The sequence below is a fragment of the Falco naumanni genome, chromosome 1 (genome assembly GCF_017639655.2).
Source record: "Falco naumanni isolate bFalNau1 chromosome 1, bFalNau1.pat, whole genome shotgun sequence".
In the NCBI taxonomy this organism is placed as follows: Eukaryota; Metazoa; Chordata; class Aves; order Falconiformes; family Falconidae; genus Falco; species Falco naumanni.
Window position 1 is genome coordinate 59,526,983 of NC_054054.1, and position 15,945 is coordinate 59,542,927.

The 15,945-nt window shown below is 39.4% G+C and overlaps 1 protein-coding gene and 2 long non-coding RNA genes across 3 annotated transcripts in view; 2 read left to right on the forward strand and 1 right to left on the reverse strand.

Moving 5' to 3' along the window:
• The first annotated feature begins 36 nt into the window (after positions 1-36).
• On the forward strand, positions 37-5,457 carry LOC121089209. Its single transcript, XR_005828158.1, has 2 exons — positions 37-188; positions 5,345-5,457. It is a non-coding gene; the product is annotated as an uncharacterized LOC121089209 (long non-coding RNA).
• Positions 678-15,945, reverse strand: part of PPAT (phosphoribosyl pyrophosphate amidotransferase) — a 54,158-nt gene continuing 38,890 nt past the window's right edge. The window contains exons 3-11 of the mRNA XM_040596234.1: positions 13,436-13,642; positions 11,974-12,086; positions 11,709-11,854; positions 10,374-10,446; positions 7,428-7,579; positions 6,077-6,204; positions 5,561-5,782; positions 4,706-4,826; positions 678-3,270 (exon numbers count right to left, since the gene is read on the reverse strand). Of these exons, the coding sequence (XP_040452168.1) occupies positions 3,095-3,270; positions 4,706-4,826; positions 5,561-5,782; positions 6,077-6,204; positions 7,428-7,579; positions 10,374-10,446; positions 11,709-11,854; positions 11,974-12,086; positions 13,436-13,642 (1,338 nt within the window). The 3' untranslated portion in view covers positions 678-3,094. The remainder of the gene's footprint in view (positions 3,271-4,705; positions 4,827-5,560; positions 5,783-6,076; positions 6,205-7,427; positions 7,580-10,373; positions 10,447-11,708; positions 11,855-11,973; positions 12,087-13,435; positions 13,643-15,945) is intronic.
• LOC121089213 lies at positions 6,211-7,476 on the forward strand. The gene is made up of 2 exons (XR_005828161.1): positions 6,211-6,339; positions 7,182-7,476. It is a non-coding gene; the product is annotated as an uncharacterized LOC121089213 (long non-coding RNA).

Here is a 15,945-nt window from a genome sequence, read left to right on the forward strand (position 1 = left end):
ACGCGCGCTCTCATTGGCCAGCGGCCGTCGCGCTGTTTGGGCATCCACAAGCAGCGCCCGGCGCGCCTGTGGCCTGCGTGGGGCTGCGCCATTTTTTCCCGAGGGTGAGAGGAATGGTGAGTGTGCCAAAGCCCTCCCAGCTCTGCGGCAACTCTTCAGACGTGAGAAAGGGGCTAAATCAAGCACAGGTGGCCGGGGTGAAGGGCAAGATGCCCCTGCCACACTCAGCTCACTCGTCTCTGTCCCCCTGTCGTGTGTGTTCCGTTCCCATCCCCCCCACACACCCCCCGCAGGTGATACGGGCCCTCCTGGCGGTGCTGCCGCCGTTGGGACGGGGGGAGAACGTCATTTCCGGGGGGCTGGGGCGGGAGGGCGGCAGTGGCGGCAGGGCAGGGCGAGAGGGCTTTGCTGTCGGGCCGGGCTGCGGCGCCGGGCCCGGGGCGGGCAGCGCCCGCTTCCCCTTCAGCTGGGCTTTCGAGGCGCCAGCGGGGAGCGAGGGTGGCTGGAGCCGGCGCAGGGAGCGGGCAGCAGTAATGCAGTATGGGCTGCGTGCCGGCGTGGGAGGCTTAATGTAAGGCACGAAGTGATGTGCTCCAGGTTCGAGGCGCTTTCAAGGTGACTTTATTAAAGAAGTCACCGATCCACACAGCCGCAGTGAAGGGAGAAGGAACGAGATGACCAGTTCATAACCATTTTTAATATTACACATGGGAGAACTCAGATATTAGCTTTCTACTTTGTCACATTTTGTGAATGATAATTTGGCACAGTTGCACATTGGTAATACAGCAGAAACAGTTTCACAGTAGAACATTAAAAACAATACAAATAGTGACACTTAAAACCAGTTTGCGCCCTCAACATCCTCATTGCATGTGTGTGTCTGCTCTATGTGATAAAAAAAGGCTTGGTAACCTGGAGCATAAGTCCAGCTGTCAGAGAATAAAATGACACTTGAAAAGTATGTCCCCTTTAACTTAAGGTTTGGAAAAATATGTACTAAAGATAGGCATGTAGTGTATCTAAAAATTACAGTGTTTACAGTAGCAGACCTTGTAATTTCATATGCATAACATAGAGGGGGAAAAAAGCCGTTAGAACTAATTTTATTGAAATCACAATTATGCCACCTAATGCTCAAATCACATTTAAGCAATTATTACTAGATTTCAAAAATGCGTTTTGTTGAAAACATGTTAAAAAGAGTATTTGCACAAGTTTGATTTACAGTCTGTTCTATAAACAATTTCAGATTAATTGATAGATTTCTGTGCTTGCAGCCTTGTTAAACTGTACGTGTTTATCTTAAGCAGAAAAGGCTCCTCACACATATCTATAACCTATGAGCTTGAACTATCCCGTCTTTTAACGATTATTGCTTTTTTGAGGGAAGGAAAGAAGAAAGGTGAAAAATTTTAATGATATTTTTTCTGTTTTCTCCCACTCCTCCCTGGTTAATCTGGAAGAGGGGGCAGTCAGCATGATTCCACGCTGTTCTTTTTTTGCTCGATTTACTGTCCAAATGAACTGTTACTTCTGTTAAACAAACTTGCTGATTAGAAGAGATCCACTACATCTCCCAATGCGTAGATCTGGGCTTTAGTGAAGAACACATAGTAAGAGCCCAATGCTCATGAAAATTTAGATTCTCCCATAGGCAATAGGTTCTGGCTCCACTGCACACGGCACAGTTTTGACTTCATTAAATGTATTAGCATGCTTTCTTGAATTGGGACTTTTGTGTTGCGAACATCTGTAAGGCACAATTGCCACAAATCCCACGTAAGAAAGCTCCCTTTTGAATTTAATCACCAGTGCTGAAATTTTCCACTATATGAAAAATGATGGGGAAGGAAAAAGTTCTTAAAAACTTTTTTTTTCTTTTTTTAACAGTGTCACAAACAATTTTAAGGCCAAAATACACAATATTAAATAGAAAATCTAAAATTAAGTTGCTTGTATTCAGTGAAAAGAAATGAGGTGTACAAAATACTTCTACACTTGTGCGTAAATTTGCAATAGTTTTCAGAAGGTGCTTTCCCATTTTCAGCTAGTGGTTCATTGTCCAAGTGATCTTCATGTATACAAGTAGCCGTCTAATTATGACCAGTTAAAAAATACAATGCATTCAATACCTTATGGTTTTTCAGAACTCTTATTTTAAAAAAGAAAAAAATACTACATTTATTGTAACAGCAGTAATTTTGTAAAATAAAGCTATACCTAAAACAGCTCATAATCTTTAGTTGCTATATCATTTTTACTGTTGAGAATGAAAAGTTACTTTCTTTTTCAGTTTACTTTGGATGTTGACATATGAAAAGCACACTAATTGTCAGGACTTACTCTGGAGAAAACAAGATGTAAAACAAAAAAAATGGCAGTGCCAAGTATTTTTTCTCCTTCCACATCCTGTTGGCAACTGATAAAAGCACATGAAGATGATATAATTACACTAGACTTAAAAAAAAAAAATAAAGTTATAAAACTAGAGAGCTTTTGGCTGAGCATTTCCCTGAGTCTTCATTTTTTAAAATCATATGTTAGACATTATGCTTATAGAATCAATCTGTTACAAAGGGCTTGATGAATAAAGGCTGTTTAGCTATGCAAAAGTTAGGTACTTCTGTTCTTAAAAATCCTAAGCAAGAACTGCTAAGGAAGCAATTTGATTCTTCAGAATCTAGTATTTGTCCTAAAGAGAAAAGCAAACTTCACATACTTTTGCATTAATACTTTGATAATTGGAAATGACAAAGTAATTGTGAACAAGTCTAACGGATATCTTTTGGGGCAAGACCGAAATAACTCTGGGACTGCCACATAATTAAAAAAACTTTGCTTTTTACAGTATTGTATGAGAAAATAGAAGGCACAACTGTGCACCAAAAATATGATTCTGTATTTTATTCCGCTTACATTGTTTTCATCTGCACACTGGACTTTCTGTAAGTCTTTACCGTAAAGATCTGTTTTAGTAACAGTAGTTAGTTAGCTGTAATAAGCTTTCCATATTACCTAAATGTGAGAAGACTATTAGCAAGAAGGCATCTCTGAGAAAGGTACATTCAACAGCAGATCGGCTCATGTCCGTTCACCATTCTAGCTCTACGGGATACTCTCCAGTGAGACATGCTGTACAATGGCCGATCTTTCCGACACGCGACTTCTGGGTTTTAAAGCTGTTCTCATTCTCTTGCCTTGCTTTGATGCTTTCTTGCACAGATGACACCAGCCCTTCCACAGAAAGATAGACAACACTGTCTGCTCCTAAAAGAAATAAAGAATTTGTCCATTAAAGCTGCAGTATTGTACCAATTGCAGTGCTCTTTGGAAACACAGTCACGTTACTGCATGGATTATGACGCCAGGTGGATCACCTTACCTAAAGAGAATGGATATGAAAAATTATCAGACCATAGTAAGCCTTACCCTTCTCAAACTCTCTATACAGCGAGTAGACTCACTGAAATCTAGACGGAAGGATCTGGGTTGGGAACAAAAGTGTCCACATACTGCAAAAACAGAAACAAAGTGCAGAGTGTGTATTAAGACTCCCTAAACTCCCTATAGTTTCCCACTTACCCTGCAGTTCGGGTCTGGAAACAGATGTGTGTGTGGCTCATGCTTCCCAAACTGAACACCTAGGGCTACAAACCCTTACTGGGACTTGGAGGAGGGGAAGACCATCATGTTGAAAAAATTCAGTGTGCAGTTCATGCACATATTCTAGCAGTAGGAAAGTTTGATAGCCTTTTCACATCATTAGTTTTCTTTTGTATGTACTCTTACTATTTTGTGAGTAATACTTAAAAATGAGATCCTACAAACTTGAAAAATTTCAACATGCCTTCACAATAGTTTGGGAGAAAAGAATTCATTGCAATATTAGATGGTAAGAGTAAGTATTTAACTGAGGAAATGTAGGTTTACAGTTTTCTAACTGTAACCACAGCTATGTTCAACCATTTTTTAAAGTATTTTGCAGCCCAGTAGACCATATATAGCAGATCTCACTCACAAACCTTCACGTGACTTTTGTTGCCGATACTGTGACAAAGAGCATGTTACCACATCACAACCAACAGAAGCTGTTGGTTCTTTTGTTCTGTTGCAAACATGACTCATTGTAGAGCTTTGAGAATGTGTTTAACATTCTTTGATTAGTTTCAAATGTCATTTCTTTCAAAGTGAAATATATAATGCAGTTAAAACTATTTACATAAATTTCAATTTGTAGAAACATCAGTGGGTGTTTGCAAATTCCAAACATATTTATATGAATATCTTGTGAAACTACATTTTCATTATAGGACAGATCTTCACCACTTATTTTCTTCCTGGTATTTTGCCTACAGTAGCTGCTTGTAAAGTTTCCTAGGAGCTTTAAGTATTGGAAAGCTGTGTTGGAAGTATTGGAAACCTTATTTATAACTTATGATTATGCAATTATTGTAATGCTTTCTATTGTTTGGAGAAATATAATTCACTAACTGTTAAAAAAAAAAAGTGTGTAGCTAAATTGGTTTGACCTATAGGGTACTCAAAATGCAGAGATTTAGTGTATCAACCTCACAATTTTGTAGTCGGTTTTGCCACTGTTGCCTTGATGTGTTGTGCTTTGTTTTGATGTAGACAACAAATACATACAAGTAAAAACTCTCAAAAAAAAAAAAAGAAAAAAGGAAAAAATAGTAGTATTTACCTATATAGTTTGCAAGATCATGAAATTCAGGTCTGTTGGCAATGAGTTCTTCTTTAGTTGGAATGTTTATTCCCATGTAACAAGGAAATCTTATGGGAGGTGAAGCCACACGGATGTGCACCTGAATAAAAACACAGTTTAAAACCAGAATGCTATAAGGTGAAGGTCAGCAGATCATAATAAAATAACCAAGTCCCAGTTCTGCAAAATAATCATGAAGAACAGAACACAGCACTGCACAGAAGCCGTGGAAGGGTTAAAAGTAAAATAAAGTTGTTTCAGATGCCAACACAGCAGGAGAAAGACGGTTTTAGAGTTTATTTTTATGGTATTTCCTAATGTTATTAAAAGGATCCATCCTGATTTTGCTTTTCTTCTGTGGTGTTCAATCCTTGATGCACATGTTTCAATACTATACAGAACATTTTTGCTCCAGCAACAGACTTGCACACTCTGTTTCAATTAAAAAATATTGATCAATTAAAAAAATTGTGCTTTCGTGATTTAAGGCATGTGCTATTTACTGCAGTGTGTGGTTGTACTTAATGCAGTACGAAAGTCACACATATGTCAGGAATACAACACCAATACTTGATTTTCTGATCTGAACTAGTTTATTTTCCGTTCTCTGTTTGCCAGAGTGCTTTCTAAATGGAGACCTGCCCCTCTCCCCTGAACCATCCGAAAATCACGCTATCTTCACAATAAATACTTGCTAGCCATTATTTTTTTTGCACAGTTGCCCTTTTAAATAAAGAAACAATGTCTATTACAATTTAAGACAAAACCCTGTGTTTTACCCTCCCATCAGTCTTCTATTTACATCTGTATTGTACTGACTGAAAATTAACTTACCTCTTTGGCTCCTGATTCTCTCAGTAGTTTTATTATGGGTGAGATTGTATTGCCCCTCACAATTGAATCATCAATGATAACAACTCGCTTGCCTTTAAAATTATCAGACAGCACACCAAACTTCTTCGCAACACCAAGTTGCCGCAACCTCATGTTTGGCTGGATAAATGTTCTTCCTACATATCGATTTTTACAAAGTACTTCAACATACGGTAGTCCACACTGTAAACAGGAGGCAGTTAAATCAAATTAATATCTAAAGAACTGGTTATTCTCAGTTACTGTTTTTCTTAAAGCAACCTTAGGACTTAGTATTGACTTCACAGTAACCAAAAAAACTGTGAAATACCTTAATATACTGGCATAATGACAGAAAAAACAAGTGCAGATGACTCAGTAAGAGTACTCAGTGTATTCAAGATACAAAGTGCTATCAATACAAAACTCTTAACAGCCCATACTGTTATACTCCATTACAAAAAAAGAGGTGTGTGTAGTATGCTTGGTAACATTTACCTTTTGAGCATAACCAAGAGCTGCTGGGGTGGCAGACTCTGGAACAGTGCTGACCAGGTCTGCTTCCACGGGTGCTTCAATAGCAAGCTGCTGCCCGCATCTTCTCCTGACTGAATACACCATCTGACCTAAGAACAGCAAGAAGTGTTTTTCCTGGTGTGCATAATTCAAATTTCCTCAGCCTGCTGTACACATTTCTGCAGCAAGTTTCAGGCATAGAAGTCAGGAAAACTCCAGAACTACAAAGCAGTCACTCACACAAGGTAATATTTTATTTCCTTCCATAATGTATTCTAACATTCATATGTTAGAACACAGAGAATTAAATCCAGTTTGCCCTAACCAGATAACTAAAGTTCCTGTAGATATTACAAAATTTATTTACAGGAGGAAAGAAGCAGAACTTAAGCCTGCCTGTTCATAATGTGCATATTCTATTTTTAGGCTGGTTTCTCCAGCAAAGTCTGTGCAATCCTGCTGTCTGCCTCTGCCCACTTACTAACTTTTAAACAGTTTGCAAAATTCACCCCAAATTTATTAAGTGGATAAGAGGCCCCAGAAGCTGTTAAGGTCCTAAACAGTCTGCAGCATGGGAGGGAACTGGAGATGCTGTGATGATGCGGCACAGCAAAGGGCACAGCATCAGTACTAAGAAATGTAAGAAGGGAGGATACTGAAGTGTAATGTGATCATGAAAAAAAGGGATGTGGGTGAAGCAGGCTTTGTAAGGGTGGGGAACTGTATTGGATCAACAAATGGCATGCCCAAAGAAAGAGAAGAAGTTGTTTGTTGGGTGTGAGAGCCCTGGTTAGTATCTTATCACTGAGACAATTTTTGAGGGCTTCTATAGAAAAGATAATAAAAGCATTAGACTGACAACACTAAGTACTTCGATAATGCATAGATTTACAAGTTACATTAAAAGCATCTTTCTTTCTTGCAAAGGAAATGCCAAAATAAAGTTATTTTGCAGATCCTATTTCAGAAATCTAATTTTTAAAAAGTTTTCCAAAAACCAATGAAGATCTGTTCTTAAGTCTCTCACTTTTCAGGGATGTCTCCTCTACCTTAATCATGTTTGTGGCTTTTTTCATCCCTTTCATAGGACAGGCAGCCTGACTGAGACCATATGCACAGCCCCAAACAGGAAGGTGATGTTACATGCTCCTCCTGATGAGTTTTATCTCCTCAAGAATTGTGCCAACCCCAACCCATTCTGTCTCAGCCCTGCCCTGCAAGCTCACATTTACTGGTACCGTGCTATGATCCCAGATCCTTTCTAGAGTCATTGTTCTCCAGGATAACGTCTCCCACTATTTAGAGAGGGGCTCTGCACATTGCATTTTCTTACCTTCAAAAATACTGTCTGGTCTTGCAAAATAAACATATTCAAAGATGCAGAACGCTGATGGATCTCCTTCAGGTCTTGGTACAACATCCAGTGTCTGGACATCATATCTGGATATTTTCACAATCTCTCCAGGAAGGACCTCACGATAGTACCTTGAAAGAGAAATACGTGCATTTAGAGCTGTCCAGAACCTAGATGAATATAAAATTGAAATATAAACAACTGACAGGAAAAAATGCTTTTGAACATTCCAACATGCCAGTTTGCTTCTATCTTAGGATTTGACCTGCAGTGTTTTAAAACTAACATGCTAAGGCAAGTGACCTTTACTAAAAGTCTGAATTAATACTCAAAAGCAGTAAATTAATACTTAGTACCAGAGAATTATGCTAATCTTCCTATATGTGAGATATAAGGTTCAAACAGACTTAATTGAGAGTAAATTTATTTTAGTAATTTCATCTTGGATCAATACTAGAGGACTTTTCTATGAAAGCTAATAACATTATGAAGCAATATAAAAAACCATGATCAAGAATAAAGATGGTAGCCAAAAAAATCCCACTCCGTAAGCCAGTATCTAGAGAAATATCTGTCTAGTGGTGACAGGCACCTATGCCAGAATGTCATATAGCTGACTGGAAATGTACATTCGAATCCTTATATCTGAAGAAATACAGAATAGTATTAGGTTTATTATTAAGTTACAATGTTTAACCTTATTAAACATTTTTCTAGATACTTTAGTGACTACTCAGGTGGCTATTATAAAAATTGCAATCTAAATCTATCCCAAAATACTGAAATATTCTGGAGATACAGATCAGACATGAGCAAATCCGTGGTCAATCACTGGTCGGATACTAGCATTAGCAGGCAGCAGCAGTGCCTACAGCAGATGTTTAGACAAAATTGCTTTTTTAAAAATCCACAGGCTTCAGCTGATGGTCCTACATGGTAAGCTTCTCTTAACAAGAGATTTTGAAGAAGTTTCAGAAAGCAGTTATTCTTATCCACATGTAGAATAAATTGTCTTGAGAAAGCCCCTGTTACCAACAGCTAATAGTTCCTACAGAGACAGGGTTGAAGTTACAGCAAAAGAACACGGAACGCCACTCCGGCAATAAACACTGCAGAATGGAATGAAAGACCTGTAAAGTGCAGTCATGTTGCTTCCTGATTTTACTCTACATTTCCTTTTATTTGATAGTTGTGTTCTTAATGCAATTTTTCGGTTTTTTATTTGAAAGGGATCCAGATTAGTCTAGCCCCAAATGCACATTTTTAAATGTCTGATTAGGAGATTAAATATGCTTCTTCATAATCATAGAATGGTCTGGGTTGGAAGGGACCTTAAAGATCATGTAGTTCCAACCCCCCTGCCATGGGCAGGGACACCTTCCACCAGACCAGGCTGCTCAAAGCCCCATCCAGCCTGGCCTTGAACACTGCCAGGGATGGGGCATCCACAGCTGCTCTGGGCAACCTGTTCCAGCATCTCACCACTCTCACAATAAGGAATTTCTTCCTAATATCTAACCTAAATCTCCCCTCCTTCAGTTTAAAGCCATTACCCCTTGTCCTATCACTACATGCCCTTGTAAAAAGTCCCTCTCCAGCTTTCTTGTAGGCCCCCTTGAGGTACTGGAAGGTTGCAATAAGGTCTCCCCAGAGTCTTCTTTTCCCTGGGCTGAACAACCCCAACTCTCTCAGCCTGTCTTCACAGGGGAGCGGCTCCAGCCCTCTGATCATGCCCATGGCCCTCCTCTGGACTCTCTAACAGGTCCATGTCCTTCTTATGTCGGGGGCCCCAGAGCTGAACACAGTACTGCAGGTGGGGTCTCACAAGAGTGGAGTAGAAAGGAAGAATCACCTCCCTCTGCCTGCTGGCCTCACATCTTGTGATGCAGCCCAGGATATAGTTGGCTTTCTGGGCTGCAAATGCAAATTGCCGGCTCATGTTGAGCTTCTCATCCACCAGCAGCCCCAAGCACTTCTTCTCAGGGCTGCTCTCAATCCGCTCTCCACCCAGCCTGTATTCGTGCCAGGGTTGCCACAACCCACGTGCAGGACCTTGCACTTATCCTTGTTGAACTTCTTGAGGTTTCCACAGGCCCACCTCTCAAGCCTGTTGAGGTCCCTCTGGATGGCAACCTTTCCCTCCAACATATTGACCACACCACACAGCTTGGTGTCATCAGCAAACTTGCTGAGGGTGCACTCAGTCCCGCTGTCCATGTCACTGACAAAGATGTTAAACAGCACCCATTTCCTTGAGGAACGCCACTCATCAATCTTTCTTACTTTAATTATGCTCTAGTTCACAATTGCCTTCCACTCCAAACTTCTAAAGAACAATCTGCAGTCTCCCAAAGAGCTTCTTAGCCTTCTCTTTTTATCACACCTTTCTTTTCAGAGTATCTTAGCTAGAGAGGTAACATGAATGTCATCTCATTCCTTGGCTCTGATGGGTGTTTGCACACATGGAAATAGTTTCATGTGCCCATCATTTTTTTTCAGACAAGGAGGCTGGCTCATCCGATGGCATATGCTACAGCTCAGGTTCGTTCAGTCTGCGACGTACAAATGCAGCCTTTCTGTAGCTGAAGAATTATTTTATAATACAATGAATCTGCTGCAAACTAGGCCTAAATTAAAAAAGTTATACAGGTAACCAGGTTTAATGCAACAAGTAAGAGGCATTTACTTTACAACAATAATTTTTACTGTTACTTTCTGAACACATAATTTCATTACATTAAACTGTTCAAGAAAATCACCAGGCAAAAAATAAAACTGGCAAAAAAACCCCTCCAAATAGCTCAACAACCTAACCCTTGATGTCTTTCATATTGTTACAGACTATGATACTTGGCAATTTGAGGTTTAATGTTTAATTGCTGCCTGAGGAGAGCGTTCAGATAAAGTGAAAATCAGGGCACTTACTCTGCACCAATAGACAAAAAGCTACAGGATTCAGAAGAGACTACCCATCCTTCTGTCTCACTGTTATCTTTTCCTGAAATGAAAGACTGAAGTTAGAGTCCACAATTCTTGTTACCATTACCCCCCGCAATTGCATTTCTGCTGCAGTGTCTGGCTGCTATGGTTCAGGTTGCTAAGTGCACAATTAAAGACTGTTGTAATTTCTAACTAAAAAGTATAGCATTCCAAAGTTTCTGTAATACAACCCCCCCCCAACAAGATAAACATCATAAACCTGTTCTAGGCAGAAGTGGCAGTAACAGCATCACATTCACAGTTCATGAAGAGAGACAATTCAGATAACTACCTTTGTTATCTCTGCACTATTTCTAACTTTTCCAGTTCTAGTTCAGTGCCTTTAGATATACATAATTACTTCTGCTCACCTGAGAAACTCCTTCTTTTCCTGTGCTAAATGTGTTGATAGATTCTTTTGATTGCAACAGAGGGTGGACTGAATTTCAATAAGGAGTTTTCAGAGACAGACACAGGAAAGACCAAATTGTGTAATATAGGTAGGGCAGGAATGTTTGTATGCTTTTAAAAAATCTTGATACTTTTTCTTGTGGTTAAAATTACCAAGTTTTGTGTAGACACGGGAACATTTACTACTTTACTTTGCCTTTGAATTATTTTATTTTTATACAAATGAACAATTTTAATCTCACTTCATGGAAAATGTTGATTTGCAGGCTAAACAGGAGCACAAATATTTTTTCCTATAAATTGATTGTATAGTGTTCCATTACCATACTACTTGTGACTGGGAGTGCTTGGAATTTAGAAATACACTGCCAATAATCCAGCACTTTTCAGCCACCTTACTACAGGAGAAAGAAGAAACCAGACTTGTTTCTGGACTGGACATCGTCCTGAGTAACTAGCTCTGAGTGGCCCTGCTTGAGCAGGGGATATGGACCAGATGACCTCCAAAGGTCCCTTGTACCTCAACCCTTCTGTGATTTTGTTCTTCCTTGCTTTCCTGTTTAGGTGATGAGATGTTAATACATTTTTACAAATATTCTATTACAGTTGGGCTGCATAATTCTGACACTGTCATCAGGTGACTAGGATTCTCTTTTGCTGGGCACAGGAAAGATGTTTGCAGACATTCTACAAATTATTTTTTCTTTACCAACGTTCTTTTATTTTGAATTTTCAAAACTGGCGTTTGCATCACATATTCCTACTTGCACATCAGTAAGTATAGCTTTTACTACTTATATCAGTGATTTCAGGCAAACTGTATATATACTTATATATGTATATGTATATGAATATATATGTATGGTTTACCTTTTCCGTTCATGTCCCCTACTGGAATAAGGCGACCAATGCAGAGTGGGCGATTCCCATATGGATCACGTACTGCATAGATTATGTCTTTGTGCATAATTAGCAATGAATATGAAGTTGGAGTTTCATTCATTAAATTTTTTATTCTGAAATGAGACATAGGTGAACATAATTGTATGTCACACAAACAGCTGTGTGCATTTACAATTGCATATCGTGTTGAGATTAGATTGCTGTTCTTGATTCTGAAACCCATCCTCCTCACCTTGCTACCCAGTCAGCTGTATCATCATTTTCTAGAGGAGGTGTGAAAGCCAGCAACTGGGTGATCAGTTCACTGTCAGAACTGGTCGACAGTCCTACACCATGCCGCATAAGCTTTTAAGACAAAATAAAAGTGTTACCAACATTAAAAAAAACCACCATATAACATTGCTCAGATTGTAATCTAACAGCACCTTTGTACAATGAACAAATACATTAAAACATCAGTGTTCCGGGTGATCAGATCATAGTAATGTCAATTTTCTTCCAAAAAATCAAAGATGTAAAAAGACCTGGTACAAACACCTATGCTTGGTACTGCATTTCTCCCTTTGCATCTCATTCCTTTGCTCCACATGCGACCAAAATTAATACCACCAATATTCAGGGCATAAATTCATGTTTGGGCCATTTAATCAGCTTTGTGCTTCTGCTTGCTCTAGGAAGAGAGGTCAGATATCCCAGGGAATATATGAAATTACCTACATCAGACAAAGATAATCAGGGCAGAAGCATGGTTTGGGCACAAAGAAACAACAAAAAAAAGAGGTGTAAAGGGAGACAGAGTGGGATTAAAAAACTGAAATCCCACAATTTAAAGTCTGCTAGACCTAGTCAGCCAAATTGTTCTGTCTTGGCGTATTTATGCTTCTAAGGGAGAAGAGAATCTGCAAAGTATCTAGCCACCCATTCAATGCTGTATGCGTTACGGTTCCTAATTTTTATCTTTAGAAATCACTTTACATCTCATGTAACTCTGATTCTGCATCTACATTTCCTCAACACTTTTTTTTCTCCCATCCATTCACACACTTGTGGCTCTCATTAAAGACAGGCTAGGTTCTTTTGGGCGTGCTATACATTTGCCTCGCTGCAATGCACAAGTATGTCCTCGCTTTTGGGTGGAACATATCATAGAAGAGATTTCACAATGAAACATCTGCTAAATTTTAATTTGGTTCTTAACACATACCCTTCTAGCCAAACACACTATCAAAATTTGACATTTGTTGGTTTACATCCTGATAGTGTTCATGATTAATTTTGCAAGCCAAAAATACAAATAAAGACAATATTCCAAACCAGACATTTCATATTACAATCACCTCGCCTTATTATGCCTCTCCTAATTTTAAGCATATGATTTGCTCCTTCTATCAGCCACTGCAAAGGAGCAGAGCTTCAAGCCAAGCTACCTTTCATTATGGCTGAGTTAGTTTTCTCATGTGGTCAATATGAACGTGACCATCAGTCTAGAGGATTGGTGAATCCCTGTGAGAGTTACAAATTGCTCCCTTCCCCAGGATATTTTTACTCCAAAATGATTTATTTTGATTTTGGTTCTCTTTCACTACCCCAAGAAGTCTGGTATTAAGGGAAGTCATAGCAAACGACTTTAAGGCTCATTGCTGCCTCATACTCAGAAAGAAACGATGCCAGAGCCTCCCAAAGGAGGTACTAACCTTCCTCCTGAGTTGTACAGCATTTGTTAGCTCCCCGTTGTGTGCCACAGCGATTTTCCCATGAAGAGTCTCTACGACAAAAGGCTGGCAGTTCTGCAGCTCAGAAATTCCCGAGGTGGAGTACCTCGTGTGCCCAATACCAAGGTTTGAAACGTAGAGCTTCTTCAGGCTGTCTGCATTGAAGACATGATTTATAAGACCCATTCCCTTCAGGAGAAAAAGAAAAAAAAAGGTTTGTTTGGTTTTGTTTTCCTGGCAACTTCCTCATTTCTCCTGGTAACGTAAGCAACTTTAGGGGACAGACAAATAACCTGAAAGACATGGGAAAGAAAGAAGCTGAGTAGGTGTCGCAGTGATACATCAGATCCCATTACTGTAGTTCTTAAAGAAAGCAATATAAATTTTTGTGCTGAGGATTTTCATGGAACAATCTATTCCCTGACCGAAAATACATTTTCTGAAAAATACTGCCGAACTGTTGTCTTGTTTGAAAACACCAGAAAAAAGACTGCCAGAAGACTGGCAAAGAAGAAAAATAGTTGTGAGAAGGAAATTCTATGTAAACAATTCCTTTTACAGGTTAGCAGTATATAGGATTTACTTTTATCTGGACCCATGATAATGTTTATTAGATTCCATGGTCTTTCTTACCAATGTCAGAAGCAGAGCTTTTTTAAAGAGGTTTTATTGTTTACTTAAACTTTTCATGTAGCGAAGTTGCCTTCTACCTAAAGCAGAAAGGCTTCAAAACTTTTTAGTCAGCCGTCAGGAGGTGCTTTTCACAACAGGCACTATGTAGAGACAATATAGCAGCAAGAACAGTCTGAAAATACTGCAAAGTAGAAATTTAGACTGAATTCCGGGTCCTCCTACAAACTCCTGCTTCTGCCACTGCCTGTGGAAAACATTTACATCCTATGCTCGGTTTCCCTATCACGTGTGGCAGTTGTGATACACACACCAGCCCAGGGTAACACTCCTCTAGGACCTTCAAAGATAGATGGGAGAGCTCTGCAGCTGTGAGCGGTTCACAGCCTGTGCCACAGGTACAGCAACAAGAGAGCAGGATGGGCCAGGAGGGAAGGAAAGTGGTTGAACTCTTTCCAGAGCTTAACAGAAAAAGCTTAAAGAAAGCTCAGCTTTAGGCTATTTTCTGCTGTGACTGCTATAAAGTCAGAATACCAAGAGGCTGTGGTTGCACATGTGGCTTTAGGATACTTACAATCACAATAAAAAGTTACTGCCTCAAACGGCCAAACTGGTACAGATTTGCTTTAGTGGTTCAGCAAACTTTGCGCCAAATCACTTATTATCTGTTGTCTCACAGATGACACAAAGGTGGTCTGAAGTCTACGTCATGTGCTCAGGCACATAAAGAAATGCAACCATGCACTCTTATTTTACTGAGGCTAACTTTATCCTGACGGTTCACAGGTCCGGTGTTAATGGATGCGGCCAAGTTAAGCACTGCAATAGCTTAAACAAGCAATGTTGTTTTAAACCAGATTTGGTTACACAAGCACATAATCTTTTAATTGCAGTTTGAAATATTCCTCTGAGTTAGATGGCAGTGGTGTGGGATGGTGAACGTAAATTACATCAGTATAAAAAATTCCCAATCTTATGTATGTGTTATACAAGGCCTTACACATGCCAGAACATGATAATGGTCTGGTAAATGGCTACCTTAATATATTATTCTGCATATCCAAGTGTGAAACAATCAGAAAGTCTTTCTCCTACTGGTATCGCTATGTCTATGCAAGGGATTTAAATTTTTCCACATCTTGAGCTAATACAGCTCTGACAATGATGTTTTGTTACACGAATCCAGCTGAAAGGCTCTGACAGACAAATCTGGAGGAGTCTTTCTTGGCGATTTTAAAGCAAAGAATTAATAGCCTTTATCAAGGGCTATTAATTTGTGGTCAAAGGCTGTCAACAATCAGAAGGGAACACACCCCCATGCCTTAGGTGTTCCAGTTCATACTATAATTATGTTTTTTTAAAAACTATTGACAAACATGAGTAGTAAGAAGCAAGAACCTTTTCCACTCTTGTTTCTGCTATGAAGAAGAGTCATATGGGGTTTGGAGGACAACAAGTACAGCAGCATCTCAAATGCTGACATTTTTAGGGACTAGTTTAGAACTCAGAGTCCTAGATACACTCAGACCCAAATGTTTGTTACATTAGCACCACTTCCAGGATTAAACAAGTCATATAAATTGTACTCCACAAGCTCTTTATTACACTTGTGGTTGTTTCAAAGTGCTGGAGCTGAGACATGTATTTCAAGGATAAAAGAAGCCATCACATGCTCTGCAACTTTTAAAGTATCAAAGCTGCTATGATGAGATAGTAAATTTTAAATTCTTAGCATGACAGCTAAATATTGCAGCTCAGTAACATGGAAACACTACAAATTACTAAATCACCTGCTGTTAGTTCATTCTGAGAAACACTTTTTACTATGGGATATATAGAGCAGCCTACTTTAAAGGAAGCTG